Here is a 24,271-nt window from a genome sequence, read left to right as displayed (position 1 = left end):
AATTCTGAGAAAAGAACTTTACAACTCGCAATAGAGTATTTATCTATCGGCCATATTGGCGGCACGTAAACAATGCCATTGAACCGAATGAAACCTGCATATTTTGCTGATTATAGCTGCTGAAAATTGTAAATTATTGTCATGTTTGGGCTGTACTAATCAGGGAAAAACATTTGGGGTACTAGACTGCAAAAAGTTATAACAAATCAAAGAGAAGAGTACAAAAACTGTCTGAGGAACAAAAGGCATTTGTGGTTGGCCAAACTGAAGCAGGATTTCTAGGGCAAGAATATTGACAACATTCATGTTTGTTCTTATCATTTTCAGTCAGATAAGTAGAATATTAGGCCAATATCTTAATTAATACTGCTTGTACGCCTCTATACCACCTATTAATTTTAGTTTGTCAAAATGTTGCACCCTTTCCTGCCTTACTAAATCCTTCTCTATATGATTTAGCAGCTTCCACATAGTTTCCACACATTTTTTTTACTGTTTAGATAGCATAAATGATCTGAACAACACCTTAAGTAGTACATTTACCGTGCAATCCATGCTGTTTTTCATGCTGAGTTTAAATCTCACAAAAAAGTCAGAATTGTGAGATTAAAACTTGCAATTGAAAGATTACATCTCACAGTTCTTTGAAAAAGAAAAGCCAGAATTGTGAGTTAAAATAAGTTGCAATAACCTTTAATTTTATTTTTTATTCAGGGGCGGAAGCAGGCTTCCATATCTTTTGTAGCCTAAATTGCGTCATTTCATTTTCTAAATGAAAACATTATTACATATATACACTATTAAATGTTATTAAAATATACAGGTAAGATTTTGTATTTCTTACCCATCGGCTATTCATTTGGTGAGGAGTTTTGTAATAAGCAGGATAAATGTAGGCTACAGTCAGTCCGATATTTGATATTAATAGAATTTTGATTAAAAATACAGATGTGCTCTTTAACATTTACCCAAACAAACAGGGACAAATATCCTTAATAAGGGCAGGGGGCATCCACATTGCTCCCTGAAGGCAACATTAACTTTTGAGCACATGGGTGTATTAAATTAGCCTGCTATTGATGCAGCAACACGTAATCCACTTACTATGAGACTTATGCTCCACACTCTCTGTCTCTGGCCAGTCTGTTTGTGAAAAACTGACCATATTATGGTCTTTTTGCAGACAAAATCAAATTCTATCTTACGTATTCTTAACGATATGCTGTGTTGGAGCTGCCTGTACTTCCTTCTAGCATTCATTTTTGTCCAAACACATGGATTAAAGGGAAGATCTCCAGATGCGCTAAATGTTAAAAGTTTCCATGCCACTGCAAAGGAATATTTCTGGTACAAATAGCTGCATTATAAGCGGAAAAGATTGGTATGACCAGATCACGTTGGGAATTTATATTTTAAAGGAACAAAATACTACAAGGATGAAAGACTTCCCTTTGGGAGCTGAGAATAAAACAGCCACCAGAGGCCAGAGTTCCCAGAGGCCTCAAAAAATGAGAGAAAGGCTAAAAGCACTCACATAAAAAAGTATGTAATTTTAAACGCATACTTAAAGGAAACTATCTGAAAAAGGGTTTTATGTGTACTTTGGAACAGTAAGTATTGTGAAAAGCTCTAAATACATTAAAATTTAATTTACTTCCGTACCTTATTCGGTTCTATCTGCAGGATGTGACATCAGTGAATGTCAAATATATTTCCCTCCTGCTTTATGAAAGTGTCTGAATGCAATATAATTAGGCTATTGACTGTGAGCTTGCTTTAATATTCCCAGAAGGCCATTTGTTTGTCTTTTGCTATTCATTTCACAGGTTTAATACCAGGCTCGCCCTGATGATATGCATTAATATAGAGCCGTCAGAATAAATCATGTAAATGTCCATGCTGTCGCACTACCAGTCTGTACCTTTTTTTGTCATTGGCTTAAACCTAATGTGTTTTATGCTAATGTGGAGGCTTTTTACCAAACAGTCCATTGAAGAAATGCTGTTCACAAGCATGTGGAAAAAGAAGAAGAGAACATGTTTTTCATGTTTAAGAGAAAAAGGTGACCAAATAAATGATGGGAAAATCTGTCTCTGCCCTCAAGGGTCTCTTTCTGCCTCTCTCTCACCCCCACTTTTTGCTCCCATGACCATGGACGTATCCGGCCCCCGCAGCGGGTCCCTTGCGTGGTTGTAGGACTATGGGAGAGGTATAAGAGGGGCGTAGAGGCAAAGCACCAGGCACTCTGTTATGACCGAGAGTCAGGACGGATCTCTTAAAGCCAATTTTGGAACTGACGGAGCAGCTTGAATGCCATCTTCACTAAAGGTAGTTAATTATACTTTTAATTATTACCTAAATTTTGCATATATTTAAATCAAATGACAGATTTCAGATATATTTCTGTTTGTAAATTGATCAAACTGACACCTAATCTCAGAAAACACACAGCGAATGTGTCATAGCATGTTTTTTACCGTAAAGCAGCATCTAATGTTTATAATTATGTGTGTTTCCGTTGTCTGTCAGTGTCTCTCCAGCTATTTAACCCACCACTGATGTAAATGGCCGTGTTTTATGTGTTCAGCTCTGAACATTAGGATTCTCTGTCAAGGTAAGTACAGTCTCAGAGGACTTCACTATTCTTGTTTCTCTGTCACAGTTTGAATGCATAAACTTTCCTCCATTCATTTTGCTTAACAGGGCTGATCATATCCATCATTGTGGGGAGTAGCATGATTTTATTAGACCACCGAAATAAAAATAAATGCAAACAAAAATCTCTTATCAGTATGACAAATTACAGTAACCACTTCCTGAGCAATAGCGGATGTCTGATAAGCATATTAAAATAGTTTGAGTGATATTCACAAAATGCGAACCTTGGAATGCAATGTCGTGTGTTATTGGTTGTTGACTCCCTTGGCAGCACGCCTGCATCTACTTACATAATATGTGCTTGTCTTATCATGAAACCAGTGAAGAAACAGATTGAGCAGAGTAATGCTAATACTTAATAAATATAGAATCTGAATTCAGTTTTATTGGCTGAGTAACGAAAAATACACAAATAAAACTACAGTTACCGTTTTTTTTAACAACCAGTTATTTTTACATTGCATGCAGCATGTGATATAGACAATAGACATAATATATCAATATGTCTTTTCAAATGTCTAAGCAAATTTTTGCCTAGAAATATGTAGCTCTTCACTTTGTGCTGAGGGTGAGAATGTGGCTTTAGACCAGCTAGAAACACATGTCTGACATGTTTTCAGAGAGCTTGACCTAGTTTGACCTTTTTCATGAGAAGCTGCCTAATGTGTTTCTATTATGGTACAGTTGTGGGAGCCTTGAGAGGATGACCAAACTTAATTCTCACAGTGCATATATCATGTTTAATACACATTATTTATGTATATTGAAATATTTTTACAAATCTATCTATCTATCTATCTATCTACAGTTGAAGTCAAACATTTACGTACACCTTGCAGAATCTGCAAAATGTCAATTATTTAAAAGAAGTCATACAAAATAATTTTTTATTTAGCACTGACTTGAATAAGATACTTCACATAAAAGACGTTTACATATAGTGCAAAAGAGAAAATAATAGTTGAATTTTAAAAAATGACCCTGTTCAAAAGTATACATACACCTGATTCTTTGTTGTTACCTGAATGATCCACAGCTGTGTTTTTTGTTTGTTTAGTTTAGTGATGTCTGGTTGTCCTGAACAGTTAAACTGCCCACTGTTCTTCAGAAAAATCTTTCAGGTCCCACAAATTCTTTGATTTTTCAGCATTTTTGTGTATTTGAACCCTTTCCAACAATGGCTGTATGTTTGTGGGATCCATCTTTCACACTGAGGACAACTGAGGGACTTAAAAATGCAAATATTACAGAAGGTTCAAACGCTCACTGATGCTTCAAAAGGAAACATGAATTTGAAGATCAGGGTAAATTTAACTTATTTTGTCTTCTGGGAAACATGTAAGTATCTTCTATAGCTTCTGAAGGGCAGTACTAAATGAACAAATATATAATATTTAGGCTAAATGTAAAGGAAAAATGTACACATCTTCATCCTGTTCAAAAGTTTTCACCCCTCAGATCTTAATAGATTATTTTTCCTTCTGAAAGCATCAGTGAGCATTTAAACCTTCTGTGATAGTTGCATATGAGTCCCTCAGTTGTCCTCAGTGTGAAAAGATGGATCTCAAAATCATACAGTTATTGTTGGAAAGGGTTCAAATACACAAAAATGCTGAAATCCCAAAGAATTTGTGGGACCTGAAGGACTTTTCTGAAGAACAGCAAGCAGTTTAACTGTTCAGGACAAACAAGAGACTCATAAACAACTATCACTAAACAAAAAAAACACAGCTGTGGATCATTCAGGTAACAACACAGTATTAAGAATCAAGTGTATGTAAACTTTTGAACAGGGTCATTTTTTTAAAAATTCAACTATTGTTTTCTCTTGTGGACTATATGTAAACATCTTTTATGTACAATATCTTATTAAGGTCAGTACTAAATAAAAAATAACATTCATTTTGTATGATCCCTCTTATTTTGGTAAAATAATTAACATTTTGCTGATTCTGCAAAATGTTCTGTAAACTTTTGACTTAAACTGTAAATGTTTCCATTTAATGCATTGTACCTGATTTAGCTCATTTTTAATATCACTGGAAAGAGCTGTTGAAGCACAATCAATACAGTTCCTTGTGGGTACTTGAAATCAGCAAGCTCCTTTTTAATATAGCTCCTTTTTAATATGAGTAGAGAGACATCTAGTGTTTGTTGTAAGTATTGCACCATTCAAATGTTGGGAAAGAGCATAACTTTTTGCCATATTAACCATCTGTATCCACTCTGTTCTTATAGGGCTCCTTTAGAGATGCAGCTTTTCATGCTGTGAAACTGAGGGTGTGTTTGACAGATCTCCAAAATGGACAACATTACAGCCGACCTTAACGTGGCCCTCAAGCTCACGTGCAACATGACTGGGCACCACGATTTCATCTTCACGTTCATCCCAGTAGTCTACAGTTGCAACTTTATCATTGGAATCGTAGGCAACAGTTTGGTAGTCGCTGTCATCTACTTCTGTTTGAAGCTGAAGACGGTTGCCAACATATTTGTTTTGAACTTAGCCGTGTCAGACTTGACTTTCCTCCTCACCCTGCCCATTTGGGCCATATACACCGCAACAGGCTACGAGTGGCTCTTTGGAGACTTCCTATGTAAAGCCATCGCTGGTATGGCCCTTCTTAATCTATATACTAGTATTTTTCTCCTCACTGCTCTCAGCATTGACCGGTATCTGGCCATTGTTCATCCCGTCAAGTCCAGACGGTGCCGTACAGTGGTGTACGCCCGTGTGACGTGCGTCTTGGTTTGGGTAGTGGCTTTCCTTTTAAGCCTTCCCACAGCTGTTATACGTGGGACCCATTCTATTCAACATAACAATGCGACAATAACTGTCTGTGCCATCCTGGACAAAAAAGATCATCCCAATGTGGCAATGGCAATGGCAGCTCTCAGTCTGATGAAGGGTGTTCTTGGGTTCCTTCTGCCCATCACCATCATCCTCACATGCTATTGCCTGATCGGTCGGTCTCTGCTCAAAGCACGGGACATTCAGAGGAATTCGAGATCGAATGGGGATGAGGTGTTGAGCATGCTGGCCGCCGCCGTGCTGTCGTTTTTCCTTTGCTGGACACCACATCAGATCTTCAACTTCATGGAAATGCTTCTTCTGCTGAAAGTGATCAACAACTGTGATGTCCCTGAGATCATTGACACCGGAATGCCGTTCACCATTTGTATTGCCTTTTTCAACAGCTGTATGAACCCAATCCTGTACGGTTTTGTTGGGAAGAACTTTCGCAGAAACTTGCTGAAGCTCTTGAAGTGTTCCTCCACTTCTGTGGCCTCTCACCCCACCCTCAGTACCAAGATGAGCTCACTCTCGTATCAAACCTCAGAGTCAGTACACCTCTCCGTCACTAAACCGTCCTCACTACCTCAAGCCATATGAGAAAAACAGGAAGTGAATGAATCATCTTTTTAAATTCACTGATTCAATTCAGAAGATGACTCTTGCTTGTTGTGTTGTTGGAATGGGAACAAAATATAGTGATTCATCTTTTTGTATTTTTGGTATTGTGTGTTCAGTGTAAATATACTACAAACTATTCATATCAACATGCTGGTATATGTACATTTTTCCAACAACAATATATATGTATATAAAGAGAAAGTGTTAAGTTAACTTTTACACCTTCCTTGGCAAAGACCAAAACATGCTGAATGTACTACAGTATATATATATTTCCCCCATCTAAGCTGTTAAAGTGTGATTTGTGCAATTTAAATGCTGTATTTTTCACCATTGTGATAAATGAATGAAATCTTCAATCGGCCATATTGGTGGCACTGAACGTAAACAATGCCACTGAACTAAACTTGTCAAAAGTTATAACAAATCAAGGAGAAAGTGCAAAAAACTGTCTGAGGAACAGAAGGCATTTGTGGTTGGCCAGACTGAACCAGTCTGAACAAACATTCGTGTTTGTTTTTATCATTTCTGGTCAGGTAGGTGAAATATTAGGCTAATATCTTAAAGGGGGCACAAGGACTTCACCCAATCCCATGTTAATCTTGAGTGTTATAGAGTAGTACTGCATCCTTCATATCTCCAAAAAGTCTTTTCAGCAGCAGCTGAGTTCCTGGAGGCGCACCGTGGGCGGAGCTAAAGATTGACAAGTACTCGCATGCTGATTGCTAACAAAACACAGACATTTGATGCCGTTTCTCTTACCATCTGCAGTTCTGAATCATGACCAGGATCTTTTATAGCCCTAATGGGCGCGCTCTTCTTCTCGGTCTGGTCTATGTGTGCGCGGGCACGCTCTTCAGGGAGAAATGCCCATACAAGGAGTTCTACCCTTCATGACGTCATGTCGAAAAAAACTTTATGAAACTTGTCCGAATTGTTTTTTTGTTTTGTTTTTTTACTTTTTCCATGTTTAGCATAAGAATCCAACTCATTAACAATGCAAATAACTTAACATGCATTAAACAGCATTGGATCCCCCCTTTAATTAATTTATTTCGTCCAAAAAAAACATGCCCTTTACTACTAAGTCCTTCTCTATATGATTTAGCAGCTTCCACATGTTTTTCCCCATGGTTTAGACAGCATAAATTAGCAGAACAACATATTTAGTAGTACAGTCGTGGCCAAAAGTTTTGAGAATGACACAAATATTAGTTTTCACAAAGTTTGCTGCTCAACTGCTTTTAGATCTTTGTTTCAGTTGTTTCTGTGATGTACTGAAATATAATTACAAGCACTTCATACGTTTCAAAGGCTTTTATCGACGATTACATGACATTTATGCAAAGAGTCAGTATTTGCAGTGTTGGCCCTTCTTTTTCAGGACCTCTGCAATTCGACTGGGCATGCTCTCAATCAACTTCTGGGCCAAATCCTGACTGATAGCAATCCATTCTTTCATAATCACTTCTTGGAGTTTGTCAGAATTAGTGGGATTTTGTTTGTCCACCCGCCTCTTGAGGATTGACCACAAGTTTTAAGATCTGGGGAGTTTCCAGGCCATGGAACCAAAATGTCAACGTTTTGGTCCCCGAGCCACTTAGTTATCACTTTTGCCTTATGGCAGGGTGCTCCATCGTGCTGGAAAATGCATTGTTCTTCACCAAACTGTTGTTGGATTGTTGGAAGAAGTTGCTGTTGGAGGGTGTTTTGGTACCATTCTTTATTGATGGCTGTGTTTTTGGCCAAAATTGTGAGTGAGCCCACTCCCTTGGATGAGAAGCAACCCCACACATGAATGGTCTCAGGATGCTTTACTGTTGGCATGACACAGGACTGATGGTAGCGCTCACCTTTTCTTCTCTGGACAAGCCTTTTTCCAGATGCCCCAAACAATCAGAAAGAGGCTTCATCGGAGAATATAACTTTGCCCCAGTCCTCAGCAGTCCATTCGCCATACTTTTTGCAGAAGATCAATCTGTCCCTGATGTTTTTTTTTGGAGAGAAGTGGCTTTTTTGCTGCCCTTCTTGACACCAGGCCATCTTCCAAAAGTCTTGGCCTCACTGTGCGTGCAGATGCGCTCACACCTGCCTGCTGCCATTCCTGAGCAAGCTCTGCACTGGTGGCACTCCGATCCCGCAGCTGAATCCTCTTTAGGAGACGATCCTGGCGCTTGCTGGACTTTCTTGGATGCCCTGAAGCTTTCTTAACAAGAATTGAACCTCTTTCCTTGAAGTTCTTGATGATCCTATAAATTGTTGATTTAGGTGCAATCTTAGTAGCCACAATATCCTTGCCTGTGAAGCCATTTTTATGCAACGCAATGATGGCTGCACGCGTTTCTTTGCAGGTCACCAAGGTTAACAATGGAAGAACAATGATTTCAAGCATCACCCTCCTTTTAACATGTCAAGTCTGCCATTCTAACCCAATCAGTCTGACATAATGATCTCCAGCCTTGTGCTCTTCAACATTCTCACCTGACAAGACAATTACTGAAATGATCTCAGCAGGTCCTTTAATGACAGCAATGAAATGCAGTGGAAAGTTTTTTTGGGGATTAAGTTAATTTTCATGGCAAAGAAGGACTATGCAATTCATCTGATCACTCTTCATAACATTCTGGAGTATATGCAAATTGCTATTATAAAAACTTAAGCAGCAACTTTTCCAATTTCCATTATTTATGAAATTCTCAAAACTTTTGGCCATGACTGTACATTAACCGTGCAATCCATGCTGTTGTTTACATTCGAGTATTGCCAATATGGTTGCGCATCCGGGTAACTGTCCAAATCGTAAAGCAAGTGCTAACCCTCATTTGTACTGCAGTATTTTAACTCCGAAATGTGTTCCTGTGTCTCATAGCTCCAATAATTAGACCAGGGGTTTACAAACGTATTTATGCCATGTACCCCCAAATATCTCCTTCCAAGAGACCTCCTTCCTAAAATATAAAAGCAAACTCCTGGTTTATCTATTTATAATTGATATATGCACCTTATTCTTCAACGCAGAAGTAAGCCATATGGGTGAGACTTATGGTTCATTATCCGCTATAGAGAAATAATGAGATAAATCACAACACAAAAACCAGTGTGTTCATAATTAAGATAATACATTAAAACAATATAGTAAGACACACCAATTTGCAATATCAAAGTACAGCAAAAAGAGTACAATTTTGAAATAATTTTACTGTTTAAAATAACTGTTTTCTATTTGAATGTAAATATGTTATAAAACTTCAAAAAAAAAGTTTATTTAAAATATATTTAAAAACTTAATTTTTAGCATCATTACTCCAGTCACATGATCCTTCAGAAATCATTCTAATATTCTGATTTACTGCTCAAAAACATTTATTATTACTGTTATTATTATTATTATTATTATTATTATGTTGAAAACTAGGGAGTAGAATTTTTTCAGGTTTATTTGATGAATATAAACTTCAGAAGAACAGCATTTATCTGAAATAGAAATTTGTAACATTATAAATGTCTTTATCGTAAGCTTTTTAAAAAGTATATAAGCTTTTTATTTCAGATAAATGCTGATATTTGAATCTTTCTATTCATCAGAACATCCCGAAAAAGTACTAAACTGTTTGCAATATTGATAATAATAATAATAAATGTTTCTTGAACAGCAAATCAGCATATTAGAATGATTTCTGAAGGATCACGTGACACTGAAGACTGGAGAAATGATGCTGAAAATGTATCTTTGATCACAGGAATAAATTTCATTTGAAAATATATTCAAATAGAAAGCAGTTATTTTAAATAGTAAAACTATTTTACAATATTATTGGATCAAATAAATGCAGGCTTGAGCAGAAGATAATTCTTTAAAAAACATAAAAAATCTTACTGTTCAAAAACATTTGACTGGTAGTTTACATTACCTTAACATTAATGGTAAATTTCTATAAACCGCATTTTTCTACACACACTTAATTTATACTGTTGACAGCACTAGCTTTGTTATTTGTTTATTAATTCATTGTGGTAGTCTAATGATTTCTGACTAGTCTTTATTTAAATTGATTTAATTGACCATTTTTACAATATTTTTCACAGATCCCTTGTGGCTCCCTAGACTCCAGTTTGAAAACCCATGGATTAGACTTGGGATGGGGTCTTTTTCACATATGATGTGCTATCACATTCATCACCATTTAGTCTTGATGTAAATCATCATCTAATAAAAGTTTATTTTTCTTCCACCACTCCGGCTGGTAAAACTGCATATTCTTCTGATAAATGGTATTTTGCAACATGCTATTCTATGTAGCCTAGTCTGAAAATATGTTAAGTGGTGTCTTTTAACAGGAAAAAAAAAAAAATCTATTAAAGTATCCTCAACGTGACTAATTCAAGAATGTTTAATCACTAGATGGCATCAAATTAAAACGTAAATGAGGCCTAATTCACTTTTTTCTGAAAGACAAAAGAGGAACTTCTAACTACATTTGAACATAAACTTAAAGTATCATTTTAAATTACATATATAAAAGTACGCGTAACTAGTTTATTTTTATCTCATACCTGAAAATGTGAGTTTTGTGGCCCAATGTTTTTAAGTGGATAGTGGAAAGTGAGGGGGGCGTGTCTGTTGTCAGAGGTCATGTGACCATGAAAGTCATGTCACTAGTATAAATCCTCTGACAGGCTACGTACTGCTTCTTTCTCAGCTTTTCGCACGGAGGCCTTATATCCGGTTCGGTCTGGCTGCTTCGTGAGCAATGGCAGGTAGGCAACGTTATGGACCGTCACATATCGCCTGTGCCTGTAAAATGAAATAAACAGCAGCCGTGTTTGCGCAAGTAGCATGTAACGTTATACAGCCTATAGCATGCGTTACCTCGGGGGTCGCAGCACTCGCTGGATATCAGTTTCATTTCAGCGTTGTGTATACTGTGCTGTCCTTAAGTATTTGACGTTATACAGTTTAGCCTTTGGTCTATTGCGTAAAAAGGGCCTAGTCGCCTCTCTTACGCAGCTGTTTGGTGCGCAGTGTTTACAGTAACATTCACTGGCCTGTCATGCAGGAAGAGCTGCCGTTAGTTTGTCTGAGATCTCGGTTGAGTTCAGTGCGACAGTACAGAGAATATATCAGTCTGTCACACAGCGAATACAGTATTTAAAACGCGTTTTATCTTGCTCCGATGTATTGTGGTAATTTTCTCAAATAATGCTAATTAACGCAAATATGAACAAATAGTTAAGCTCGCAAAAATAACAGCACGTATGACAGTTATGCACGTTGTTCTCCACGTTTAGTGTAAAATAAAGAAGTACCTACAACAATAAACATCTTTATATATATTTATTTTTCTCTAACAAAGCTCCAACGGATTGCTGTCTTATTTTATACGTTAAATAATTACATCGAGTGCATTTTCTGATAGAAATTGACCAGTTATATAGCCTATGTGACAAGTGATAAGGGTCACTTTTCTTTGATCGAAATGTATACATCTGAAAGTTAAATAAATTAGCTTTCCATTTGATATATGGTTTGTTGTCTGAGATAAAACTATTTGAAAAACTGCAATCTAAGAGAAAATCTAAGAAATATTTAGCATTTAGAAGATGTAAGCATTCAAAACTTAGTCTCTAACTTCTGCCAATATGGATCAAGGATTTTGATGATATCACCCTGCACTTCAGCTTCTCATCAAGCTTTCTGTCCAATTAAATAATCTCTAGAATCCGAAGCGTCCAGCTCCTTACACTATAAATAGATGCTGAAGCTGTGGCTGAAATTGGTCTCTTGTTTTACGAAATCAGTATTTTCTGTAATGGCACATAGTGCACTATATAGGAGACAGGGAACGATTCAGACAGTGTAAATATGCTTTCCATTGGGGCGAAAGAAGTCTGGTTTGTGTCACGCAAACTGATATATGGTTTGTTAGAATACAACAATATTTGACTGAGATGCAACTATTTAAAAAAATTGCAATCTAAGGGTGCAAAAAAAAAATCATGTCCAAATAAAGTTCTTTCCAATGCATATTATTAATCAAAAATTAAGTTTTGATATATTTATGATAGGTTATTTACAAAATATCTTCATGGAACATGATCTTTACTTAATATTCTAACGATTTTTGGCATACAAGAAAAATCAATAATTTTGACCCATACAATGTATTGTTGGCTATTGATACAAATATACCCTTGATACTTATGACTTGTGACTTGACAAAATGCTGAAGCATCATTTCAGGTGTTGCCAAGCAACACACAGATGAAAATCCGGTCTGGATGAACGAGTGGAACGGACATAGTTCCTCAACTTCGCCCCAAACTTTTTATTATCGTTCGGTTGTACCTCCACTCTGGGATTTCTGGCTTCTCTCTAGTATGGTCTGCGATTAGTATGGAAGTCCCAGTCCTGTTATAGGGAGTTAAATATAAGCACTCTTGAAAAGTTGCTTGGCCAGTCAAATTTGAGAATTTGAACTGTTGAATTTTCAGTTAATTAAATAAATTAAAATGACATTGCCAGTTTGCACCATTAAGCAGCAGCAAAAACTTTTTCTAGATAATTTAAATTTTTCCTCATGAAATGAAAATTCAAGTTTTTTGGCTTTTAGTATGAATATGTTAGCCTTATGGTTTCTATAAGCTAGTGTGCTCCAAAACAATGACAAAATTTGCATTTAAAAGATGTAAGCATTCAAAACTTACAGTCTCTAACTTCTGCTAATATGGATTAAGGATTTTAATAACAACACCCTGCACTTCAGCTTCTCATCAAACTTTCTGTCCAATTAAATGCTCTCTAGAATTCAAAGCGTCCCGTCCCGTAAATAGACACCGAAGGTGTGGCTGAAATTGTTCTCTTGTTCACAAAATCAGTATTTTCTGTACGGTGAATGGCACGTAGTGCACTATATAGGGGACAGGGAACGATTCAGACAGCTTAAATATGCTTTCCATTGGGGTGAAAGAAGTCTGGTTTGTGTCACACAAATTGCCACAGCGAATGCAGTCTGCTCTTGTCCAGAGACACAATAGCATGGAGCGGATCATATGCATGAATTGGTGCAAACCACAAAAGACCCATTTGAATTCTGCAGAGAATGCTTTATTTTATAGCGATCTGGATGAGATTGGCTGTCATACTCTGTCAAATGCTTTATTGAGCTCAACACCTCAAGCTGTGATATGAACAAAACGCTGTTGGCTATTTAAAAAATGGGGTGGGACTGCTTGATATGTTCCAGTTTCATAGAATAGAACAACACTGCGTGTTTCAAAGCACTTCAGTGGACCTTTAAGTTCGCAAATAAGGTGGAAAATGGTCATATTACATAAATTCAATGGATACAATAAGTGATGATGACGCTTGTTTTTATGTGTGTTAATACAGACCAGGCTTTTGTCACCCTTGCCACAACTGACAATTATGCCAAAGGAGCAATGGTACTTGGCAAGTCCTTGAGGATCCACAACACATCAAGGAAACTAGTGGCCCTGATTGGCCCCCACGTCTCAGAACCCTCCAGGTAGACCGCTTGCTGTGTTTTGTTATAAAGCTTAAAGGGATGGTTCACCCAAAAATGAAAATTACCCCATGATTTACTCACCTTCAAGCCATCCTAGACGTATATGACTTTATTCTTTCTGAATGCAATCAGAGTTATATTAAAAAAAATGTCCTATCTCTTCCAAGCTTGATAATGGCGGTAAATGGCTGTTTAGATTTTGAAGTCCAATAAAGTGCATCCATCCATCATAAAGTACTCCATGTGGCTCCGGGGGGTTAATAAAGGCCTTCTGAAGTGATAAAATGCATTTGTGTAAAAAAATTGACGTAGGACACTGGCGAAAGCGCAGAGGAGAGAGAAAAACTAAACACCAGTAACTAATTAGAAGTACAAAACGAGGATTTGTAAATATTTGGATATAGGGCAAGAGGAGACTGTTTTTTTCTTTTGCTGTAAACAAAACTTAGTTCTCACAAGACTAGTATTTTCTCACTGGATCTTACACCTACGTCATCTGATGGAACGCCACTTTCTTGTGAACATGCATACTACAGTTAGTAGAAGCTAGAGATTATGGTTTTATGGTTTAAAAAGTTTCAAATATTGATGTTTTTCCTACACAAATGCATCGATTCGCTTCAGAAGGCCTTTATCAACCCCCCGGAGCCATGTGGAGTACTTTTTATGATGGATAGATGCAGTTTATTGGACTTCAAAACCTCAGCACCCATTCACTGCCATTATAAAGTTTGGAAGAGCCAGGACATTTTTTTTTATATAACTCTGACTATATTCATCTGAAAGACGAAAGTCTTATACACCTAGGATGGCTTTAGAGTGAGTAAATCATGGGGTAATTTTCCTTTTTGGGTGAACTATCACTTTAGTTGAATTAGTTTGTTTGCAACTGCTTTGTGTTCTGTCACATAGGCTATTTGTTGTTGTCCACACTGCACAAGTGTGATCTATAGATCAATCAGTCTCACTAATCTGTGTGCTACATTGCAGAGCAGTGCTTCGTAAAGTCTATGATGAGGTTAGGCTGGTGGATGTGCTGGACAGTGGGGATGTTGCACACTTGGCCATGATGAAGAGACCTGACCTGGGAATTACCTTCACCAAACTCCACTGCTGGACTCTTACAGAATACTCCAAATGCGTGTTTATGGATGCAGATACTTTAGTGAGTGCTGTCTCATAATGTTATGTTTTCATGATGGCTTTCAGAAGTTTTCAATGTTCTTCCCTCTTGTCTGTAGGTTTTGTCTAACATAGATGAGTTATTTGAGAGAGAGGAGCTCTCTGCGGCACCAGATCCCGGCTGGCCTGATTGCTTCAACTCTGGCGTGTTTGTCTTCCGTCCCTCCAACGAGACCTACGGGAAGCTTCTCACCGCCTGCTCAGAGAATGGCAGCTTTGATGGCAAGTGACACTCTTCAGTGTTGTTATAGTTGTGGAGAATCTGTAAGGGGGGTTTTAACATTGTATAACTGCATTGCATAACGTTTCGGAAAATAAGCATATACTGTGGGATTCATTCGAAAATGTGGTCCCGGTCCTCGAGCACGAGGCACCATAAGATATTTAATCCCTGGGTTGTGAAAGAGTTGCGCAAACTTGCTGGAGTTCAACATGGCCATGAGTGAGTTCTTTATCAGGCATGTAGGCTGAACACAAGGTGGCTCTGTGATTTTTCTTTTTTTGCGGGGCACCACACCACCTGAGGGAGTTATTCCTGGGCTCTGTGTGGGATGAAGTAAACGAAGGCCTCTTAAATGAGAGACTCTATCTAGACCCTTGTGAAATTGCTTTGGATGTACTGTACTGGAACTCTCATTATTTATACCTGATTACATGCAAATTCAATTCTAGTGTGTTTTTATGTCCACTTAAATATTAAGATATACTGTTTTTGTCACTTCAAAATTCCTGTGCTTTGATGTCTCACCCAAATTATTGTTAAAAAGGACTCAAGTCAAGTCGAGCTTTATTGTCATTCCGCTACATGTGTGGACATACAGTGGAACGAAATGTTGTCTCGCAGGACCACGGTGCTACATAAACAAATATAACATACAACACTAGACATAAGAGCAATTGTTTAGTCCTATACGTAGCTTACTTACTGAAACGGCAATCTAAACTATACATATACTATAAATAGCTGACTATACAAATAACTTGAGACAGACTATACAAGTACCTTACATAATGCTATACAATATTGTGCAAGATATTGTGCAAGAGAGGTATTAAGCTTAAAGAAATGAGTAGTGCAATATGGCTTGTGGTGCATTCATAAGTAAACATTTGGGTTATCTGTTGAGTCTTTGTAACCTGGAGTGTTTGTGAGAAAGTGTCTGGTGCACATAGAGGGAAAAACTTCTTGTTGCTTTTTTTTAGTTAGAAACTTGATCTTAAAGGAATAGAAATTCTATCATTAATTACTCACCCTCATGTCGTTCCAAACCTGTGGGATCTTTGGAACACAAATTAAGATTTTTTTTTTTGTTGAAATCCGAGAGCTTTCTGACCCTGCAGAGACAGCAGTGAAACTGAAATGTTCCCAGACCCAGAAAGGTAGTAAGGACTGTAAGGATCTGTAAAATAGTCCTTGTGACTCAGTGGATCAAACTTAATTTTTATTAAGCTACAAGAATACTTTTTGTGCGCAAAGAAAAGATAAACGAAGGTCTTATGGGTTTGGAACAACATGTAGGTGAGTAATAATGGCAGGATTTTCATATTTGGTTGAACTATTACTCTAAAGAATTGAGCCTCAGAAGTTATCAGTAAGCCTCTGTTTTGAAAGTCTTAGAAGCAATTGTGTTTCTGTTTCATCTCAGTATCACTCAGAGTTAAAAGAAAACACTGTTGCCTCATGCTTTGTTATCTTTCTGTTTATATATAGCACAACATACAGAGGGTTCTTGTAGTGTGATTGATTAGTCCCAGTCACCATGCCATATAGCCTATGGCTTATCGCTGAATGTCTGAAGCTATCTGCCTTCTACTAGTCAAGTCATCTTTATTTGTATAGCACTTTTAACAATACAGATTGTGTCAAAGCAGCTTTTCAGTATTAAATAGGAAAATAGTAAAACAATAATGCAAAAGGACAACAGTAAACACAATTTTCAGTCAAAGGCAGTTCATCATTGAATATAATGTCATCATCCAGCTCAGTTCAGTTCAAATAGTATACGATATCACTGGAAATTAAGTGTCCCCAACTAAGCAAGCCAGAGGCAACAGCGACAAGAATCCAAAACTCCATAGGTGACACAAATGGAGAAAAAGGCCTTGGGAGAAACCAGACTTAGTCAGGGGGCCAGTTCTCCTCTGGTCAGACGAACCAGCAGTTTGTTCCATGTTGCAGCAAAGCCAGATTGAGCTCCCGTGGTTTTGTACCTATGGCCGTCTAGGTGACGAGATCTTCACTGGGGATCTGTGTCTGGGGCTCATCTAGTTTACAAGGTCTCTGCTGACATTCAGGGCTGTAGAGGTTGTCTCTAGGTGCTGATCCACCATCTGGGCTGGATACGGACTGAATCCTGGGGACTGCAGTGACCATCTGATCTGGATACAGACTGAAACGAGAATGAGACAGACTAATATTAGTGTAGATGCCATTCTTCATACGATGCAACAAGTACATCGGGTGTTATGGGAAGTGTTCATGGTTAACCTGATTAATGCAGCCTAACAAACCTTTAACAGATTTGAATTATAGAAATGTGTGTACTAGTGAGACGTTCACTTAAAAATAAAAATTATGTTGGCGCCGATAGCCTTGTGGGCAGCGCGACGACATATAGCGCTGTTGCGCTCCGGGCTTCCCGTGTTCGCTTCCTGTCATGTCTGATCTGTCCTATCGTAATAAAGGCAAAAAAATGTAAAAATTATTATTTACTCACCCTCATGTTGTTCCGAACATGACTGTTTTAATCATCTTTGGAGCACAAATGAAGATACTTTTAATTGAACCTATAAAATTTGGAATTTGGAATTAAATTTATAGTTCACCTAAAAATGAACATTCTGTCATTAATTACTCACACTCATGTTGTTCCAAACCTGTAAGACCTTCGTTCATCTTCGGGACACAAATTAAGATATTTTTGATGAAATCCAAGAGCTTTCTCACCCTCCATAGACAGTGACGCAACTGACACATTTAAGCCCTAGAAAGGTAGTAAGGACATTGTTAAAATAGTCCATGTGACATCAGTGGTTTAACCTTAATTTTATGAAGCTTCTAAAATACTTTTGTGTGTGCACAGTAAGAAAGGAATAACTGACGATGGGCCATTGAATTCTTAGAAGATAATGCACATCCGAGGTGGTGATGTGGCCATAAAGAGAAGCATTATTTTCTAAGAATTCAGTGGACCAGAGTCATTTATTCCACTTATACTACCACACCTTGAGACATCAATCAGATGATATATTTCAAGGCATTCGTCTGGTTTTTGTCCTTAAAACACTATTGTAAAAACAGTAGTATTCATTTCTTGTGCGTCTCATCCAACCCCTCTGTTGCTAATTCCAAAACATAATTTTAGACCTAGTTACAGCATCTCTACTAAAAGTGAAACTTTACGTTAATTTTTTTCAGGAACAGCACTGTTTTTAACTTGCTAAACTGTTACTGAAAAAAATCGTATGTTAACGTGTATGCAAACTGTATGTGTGCATCTGTAAGGGAGAGAGAGTGGGAGAAATGGAGTATGTGTTTTCCGTACATAAAACATAATTTTGTGGCAAAAACATGGAAATAATCAGTCTTTTTTTATCCAATTGTTTATTGTATTTATTTGTTTGGCCAGTGTTGTTGTGGGTTTTGATTATTGTTCTATTTTAGGCTGTAAGGACTGAATAACTGAAATCATGTGGCAAAGTGATCTAGACATGTAATGCGGTCAAGACCTGCCTAGATCTACTTTTGTTGTGTGTTTCCCTGAAAATAATAATCAGCCAATCAGATTCAAGCATTCAATGGCCTTGTAGTATAAACTAAAATAATGACTTTGTTCAGCAATTTCTTCTGTGTTGGTCTTTGTTCACAACAGTCACATGGACTGTTTTATTGATGTCTATACTGCCCTTCTGGGCCGTTTAAACGTGTCAATTGCGTTGCTGTCTATACAGGGTCAGAAAGCTCTCGAATGTCATCAAAAATATGTTAATTTGTGATCCAAAGATGCTCAAAGGTCTTAGGTTTGGAGCGACATGAGTGTAAATAATTAAAAACCTGAATTTTCATTTTTGGGTGAACAAGCCCTTTAAATTGCCTGATTAATATGGATTACTTTTAGAATCTTTTAAAAGTTGTAAGCAAATATTGGTTACATGGACTTGTGAAAGAATGATAAAACTCTTATAAGGTATGTTCATCGCTTTATGTATAGGACATCATGTGCTCTGTAAGTGTGTGTATGTAACATGAGTCACATGTTCACTGATAATCTGAGGTCAGCTAGACTGAGGCCAGTTTTCTTTGCTTGCATTCCCTTTGTGAATGCAAGGGTCAAGGTTAAGCAATCTTACATGTGTCCCCCCTCCTCCAAGCCTCAGTTTGCTTAACTGCTCATTGCTTCATCTGTTTAAGGAAGATTACAACCTTCTGTAAATATTTTTCAAATCGCAGTGAAGCAATTGAAACATCATCTTGACTTGAGGACTCTGCAGTTTCTCATTCAGTTCGTTTGTTTGTCTTGTTTTCATCAGGTGGGGATCAGGGCGTTCTCAACAGCTTCTTCAGCAATTGGGCAACGGCAGACATTTCGAAACACCTTCCTTTCATCTACAACCTCAGCAGCATCGCCATCTATACCTATCTCCCAGCATTCAAGCAGTGAGTGAGATTGAACATGCTAGGTCTTTATTTGTTTGAGCTTGATTGTTAGATTTTCTTGCAGATGTTATGAGTTTGTAGTTTGCGCAAAGGATGCCAAGGTCAAACGAAAGCCCAATCACACTGCAACATTGTAACAAGAGATGAAACCAGCACCAGAAATCCTTTCTGTTCCTGGCCTTGTACATCAACTTCCTCCAAATACATACTGCCCTCCAAAAATAGTGGGGCTATTTTAGGGTCTTTACACAGAGTCTAAATGTCATTTTGAATAGTTTGTTACATGATCTTTTTCCATGAGCAACACATAGTGTTCTCTGGTTAGTCAAGCTCCTATTAGGATCTAATTTATATGTAGTTTGAATCCGTATAAAACAAACTGACAAATATCTTGAATATTCCTGACCAACTTTATTATAATTGGAGGTTTATAAGAGGCAGATTCTATCAATGAAAAATGAGTGTGTTGAACTAAATGCATTGTATATGATTGTAGTATTATTGTCAGATTCCTCTTTAGCACTTCCGGTTGGCAAGTGTTTGGGATTTGTAATTTTGCCAGCAGCGATCTGATCATTCCTTGTTCTCTTAGATACGGCCATGATGCCAAGGTTGTTCATTTCCTTGGCAAAGTCAAACCATGGGATTACAGTTATGACGCCACAAGCAAAAAGTTAAAGGGACAGTCCCAGGATGCATCTGACATGCACCCCAACTTCATGCTGCAGTGGTGGGAGCTTTTCTCTTCTTCAGTATTGCCCCTCATGAAGGAGGAATACGGTGACCAGCCCTTCTATTCCGGATGCACAGAGGTAAGCAGCAGGTTCACTGGTTCTGCTTTACTGCTGAGGGTTGCACAATGATCATACAGGCAGATTTTGGTCAGTTTTGCTGTTGGAATTTGGTATTTAAAGTCAGATTGGACATTTAATGAGAAATAAAATTGTGTGTGTGTGTGTATATATATATATATATATATATATATATATATATATATATATTAGTACGTGCTTGAAGGATTAGTTCACTCCAAAACTAAATTTTTCTGTAAATTTCTCACCCCTATGTCATCCAAGATGTTAGTGTCTTTTGTTCTACAGTTGAAAAGTACTTAGGGTTTTTGAGCAACCCATTCCAGGATTTTGCCCAATGTAGTGGACTTCAATGGTGGTAACCGGTTGAAGGTCCAAATTGCAGGTTCAATGCAGCGTCAAAGAGCTTTACACTACGCCATATTCATTTAGTGAAACGATTGGTCATTTTCGTAAAAAAATAAATATATATATTTTTTTTAATCACAAATGTGAACGAGCAAAGAAACTCAGACACTCTTAACAAAATAGGGAAAACAATGATGTCTGACAATTTTGAAGTTGGATGAGATGAAATGGAGTTTTTCGCCATACACCACCTTTTTGAACCGGAGAGACAAAGAACCGTTTGTTTTTAACCATTTGTGGTTAAAAAGTAAATACACTTATTTTTTGTAGAAAATTATTTTACTAGATAAGCACTTATTCCTCGACTGAGATCATGTAGAGCCCTTTGAAGCTGCATTAAAAATGCAAGACTACAACCCCATCCTCATTGAAGCCCACTATATGGAAAAAAAAATCCCTAAAAAAGCTTCTGATTATCAGAAAACTTTAGTTCTTTCTAATTGAATTTTGATAAGATTATGTATGCCTTCTGCATGACTTGAACAAATTTGTTTGCTATTGACATTAAACGTCTAACTGTAATTAGCTGAATGACTACATTTTTAATTTTTATTTTAAAATCATCCGATTTGATGAGTGAAAACCAGTGAGCTTCAGTTGTTTAATCAGTAGGGCCATGTATTACTGGGGCAGATCTAAAAAGCGCTAGACCAATTTCACAGTTACATTGCCTGCAGCTGCATGCACATAGTGGTGGCAGAAAAACGACGGAATAAGAGAAAATTTATTGTTGTGCCATTGGATGTCAGAATCGGAATCCAAATCATTTTTATAAAATACTGTCGTCAAATATACCATTTGAGGCTAAACGCAAATGTTTAAATGGACAGATTATGCATGAAAACTGCTGATTACTCTACTTTTAAAGCTTAAAATTCATTTAAACAATTTGCCTATATAATATTCACATACGCAGTTCATAGGGAACATATTGTATTAGCCCTACAGTTAAAGTATTAAATATTGTTTAAACCTATAACACTTTACATAACATTTATCTATTTTATCATTTTTCTTGCAAATGGAAGTTTTTATCTTGTAGTTCGGACTTTATAACTCAATTTAACTCAACAATAGCGAGTTTGTCAAATCTGAGAAAAAAAAGGCAGAAGTGTGGGCTATAAAGTCATGAAAGTCATGAAAGAGAGAATGAAAGTTTATTTTTCCTATAAAAATTGTGGGAGATAATCTCACAATTCCAAGAATAATGTCAGAATTTTGAAATATAAATTTAAATGTACCTTTTTTTTTTTTATTATTTATTCCATGGCTCAGGCATGTGATTGGCTGAGGACAAAAAAGCAGGAAAATATACTAACTTAACTTCAACTAAAACGGCTCGAAGTCCGGTAATGAACCCTGCGCACCAGCCGAGGTCCGGACAATTATATATAAAAACTATTTATTTTTTTTGCGAGACCAGGGTATCTGCAGCATATTTTATCTTAAATTTTAGACATTTAAATACTTTTTTAAAGACCTGAACAAAATTTATTTAATAAACAAATAAATTATTAAAATGACTGTAAAAAGCATGATTTACAATTGAGATGCAGGTTTCACAAAACAAAAAAGATTTCTTAAATGATAAAATTCACATTCCAGCCTTCAAGAGTCAAAAGTATCAATTCTTATAATAATTTAAACAATTATTGTCAATCAAGTATTATATTAATTAACATATATTTTATTGCCTTAATTGTTTAAATTTGTATAACACATGATCTTGTCGATCCATTAGTTCACATTTACAACTCTACGTGTTTGGTGCTTAAAACCATGGACTGATTTTTTTACATTGGTCTTTTTGACAACAGTAGACACACGAGCTGATTAAAAATGTCAGATCATTCTCTTCCAGCAGGAGGCGCTATCAGAATGATACACAAAACAGCGCCGCAGATGACTTTGATACGCGCAGCGGCAGCGCTCATATTTATTAAATGGATAACCTTATAAAGTTTAATCGCAATTCTTGCCTTTCAGTCCCCACATTTAAGGCCACCTGAAATCATAATTAAGACTTTCTTAACCCCTAATAACTCTACAGTCATCAAAAATGAAGAGCTTTATTTCAAGAACCGACTTTCAAAAACCCTTAGCCTACACAAAAAACGTTTCTTTTTATTTTTCACAAGAGAAATATTAGGGAAGTAAATTAATATCAGCATATGAAGTATATTCGTCTATCATTGTCTCTTAGAGAATGTGCACATCAGATGCTGAAAGCGCTGTTTTTACTTTCACTTTAACATATGCAGTTTTCACGTTGCTTGTGTGATATCTATTGGCTCACCGTCGTGGTTTAAAATATGTATAAAATACAGTATAAAAAGATATATTTACAATATTTTGCGACGTAACCCCAAAATAATGCATTTTTCCATCAACGTTTTTCACTCATTGAAAGCTACATCTGTCTGCCGATCTCTGCTCTCCTCACTGCACGGAAGATTGCACCCAAACGCTGACCCTAGTGTGCTTAATATAAATGTATTTATTAGAAATAGCGTTTGCCATTTTTTTTTTTATTATGTCAAAAGCTTTCACGGTCCGCATGGACGCATCTTGCGGTTCACCCCGGATCTTATCAATCGACAACAAAGTCAAATTAGTAATTTATAGGTTATATATAGGAGCTTGACTGACAGGTGATCTGACCAATCATACTTCGCCATTTGCGAACGGTCGCAAAAAGTGACATAGGTCACATTTTCAGGTCGAAAAATCCGGAATTCCGGATTAATCCGGAAAAATCACATCCCTGATGGCTTCCATAGACTGCTACTTGATTGGCCACCAGATAGGCTCCGCCCACACAAAAAGTCATTACTGTTTGCAAACACCAAATTGGTCTATAAGGGCTACTTTAAGACTACAGCTTGACTGGTTTATTCTCTGCTCTCGGACACTGTATCCAGAGTAAGACTAAATTCAAGTGGACATTCCCCAATCAGTGGGATGTTTTCAAAACATGACAGCGGTTTTCAACCTCTATATGTTCTAAACTTCTGCAGTCTAGGTTGCACGGGTGGGATTTATAATTTCAGCAGGTATGGAACAATGCCCACTGATTGGGAAACACCCCAAGAGATGATTTTACAAAACACTTATTGTAGTTTTGAGCCTCATTCATTCAACTGAATACATTTGTATGTAACAAATGCGTTTTGTTTCATATCACATGGTGTATTTGCAGCCTATTGCAAACTATTGTTTGAAATGATTTGTTGGGTAGGAATCTCTTCCTGAATGACTTTATATCAATTGACACTCATGTACTGTGCTATTAATAAAATACGGCTCTTTTATAACCTTAAATGAATGTAAAATTTCTTTTCCCCCCTTAGGGTGATATTCACGTTGATGTGGCTCAGATGCACATATCCCATCACCCCCCTCCACCTCAGATGTCGTCTCAGGAGCGCAAACAGAAATGGGAACAGGGCCAAGCTGACTACATGGGACTGGACTCTTTTGAGAACATAGAGAAAAAGCTAGATTCCTTCCTGAAGTGAGAGACTCGTAGGAATGGATCCTCAGATCTAGTTTTGTACTAGGGTATGTACAGGCCATGAAATAACATTAAAAACAGAAAAATACATCCTCTAGT

General features: G+C 37.1%; 2 protein-coding genes across 3 annotated transcripts; both read left to right on the top strand.

Moving 5' to 3' along the window:
- The first annotated feature begins 2,254 nt into the window (after nucleotides 1–2,254).
- agtr1a (angiotensin II receptor, type 1a) lies at nucleotides 2,255–6,354 on the top strand. The gene is made up of 3 exons (XM_073849764.1): nucleotides 2,255–2,328; nucleotides 2,530–2,614; nucleotides 4,897–6,354. The coding sequence occupies exon 3, from the start codon at nucleotides 4,961–4,963 to the stop codon at nucleotides 6,050–6,052; it is 1,092 nt and encodes a 363-aa protein (XP_073705865.1). The 5' UTR covers nucleotides 2,255–2,328; nucleotides 2,530–2,614; nucleotides 4,897–4,960; the 3' UTR covers nucleotides 6,053–6,354.
- Nucleotides 6,355–10,714: 4,360 nt separating this feature from the next.
- Nucleotides 10,715–24,262, top strand: gyg1a (glycogenin 1a). Of its 2 annotated transcripts, XM_073848083.1 has the most exons (7): nucleotides 10,715–10,831; nucleotides 13,464–13,599; nucleotides 14,590–14,764; nucleotides 14,841–15,003; nucleotides 19,312–19,438; nucleotides 20,031–20,250; nucleotides 24,009–24,262. In XM_073848083.1, exons 1-7 carry the CDS (start codon nucleotides 10,825–10,827, stop codon nucleotides 24,174–24,176), a joined length of 996 nt encoding a protein of 331 aa, XP_073704184.1. In that variant the 5' UTR covers nucleotides 10,715–10,824; the 3' UTR covers nucleotides 24,177–24,262. The 2 variants fall into 2 exon arrangements, with proteins under 2 accessions (XP_073704184.1, XP_073704183.1); XM_073848082.1 differs by lacking the exon at nucleotides 10,715–10,831 and having other exon boundaries at nucleotides 13,448–13,599.
- Nucleotides 24,263–24,271: the final 9 nt, after the last annotated feature.

This window comes from Garra rufa, chromosome 10, assembly GCF_049309525.1.
Source record: "Garra rufa chromosome 10, GarRuf1.0, whole genome shotgun sequence".
In the NCBI taxonomy this organism is placed as follows: domain Eukaryota; kingdom Metazoa; phylum Chordata; class Actinopteri; order Cypriniformes; family Cyprinidae; genus Garra; species Garra rufa.
Note: the sequence above shows the minus strand (reverse complement) of the source record. Positions and strands in the feature narration are given on the sequence as shown.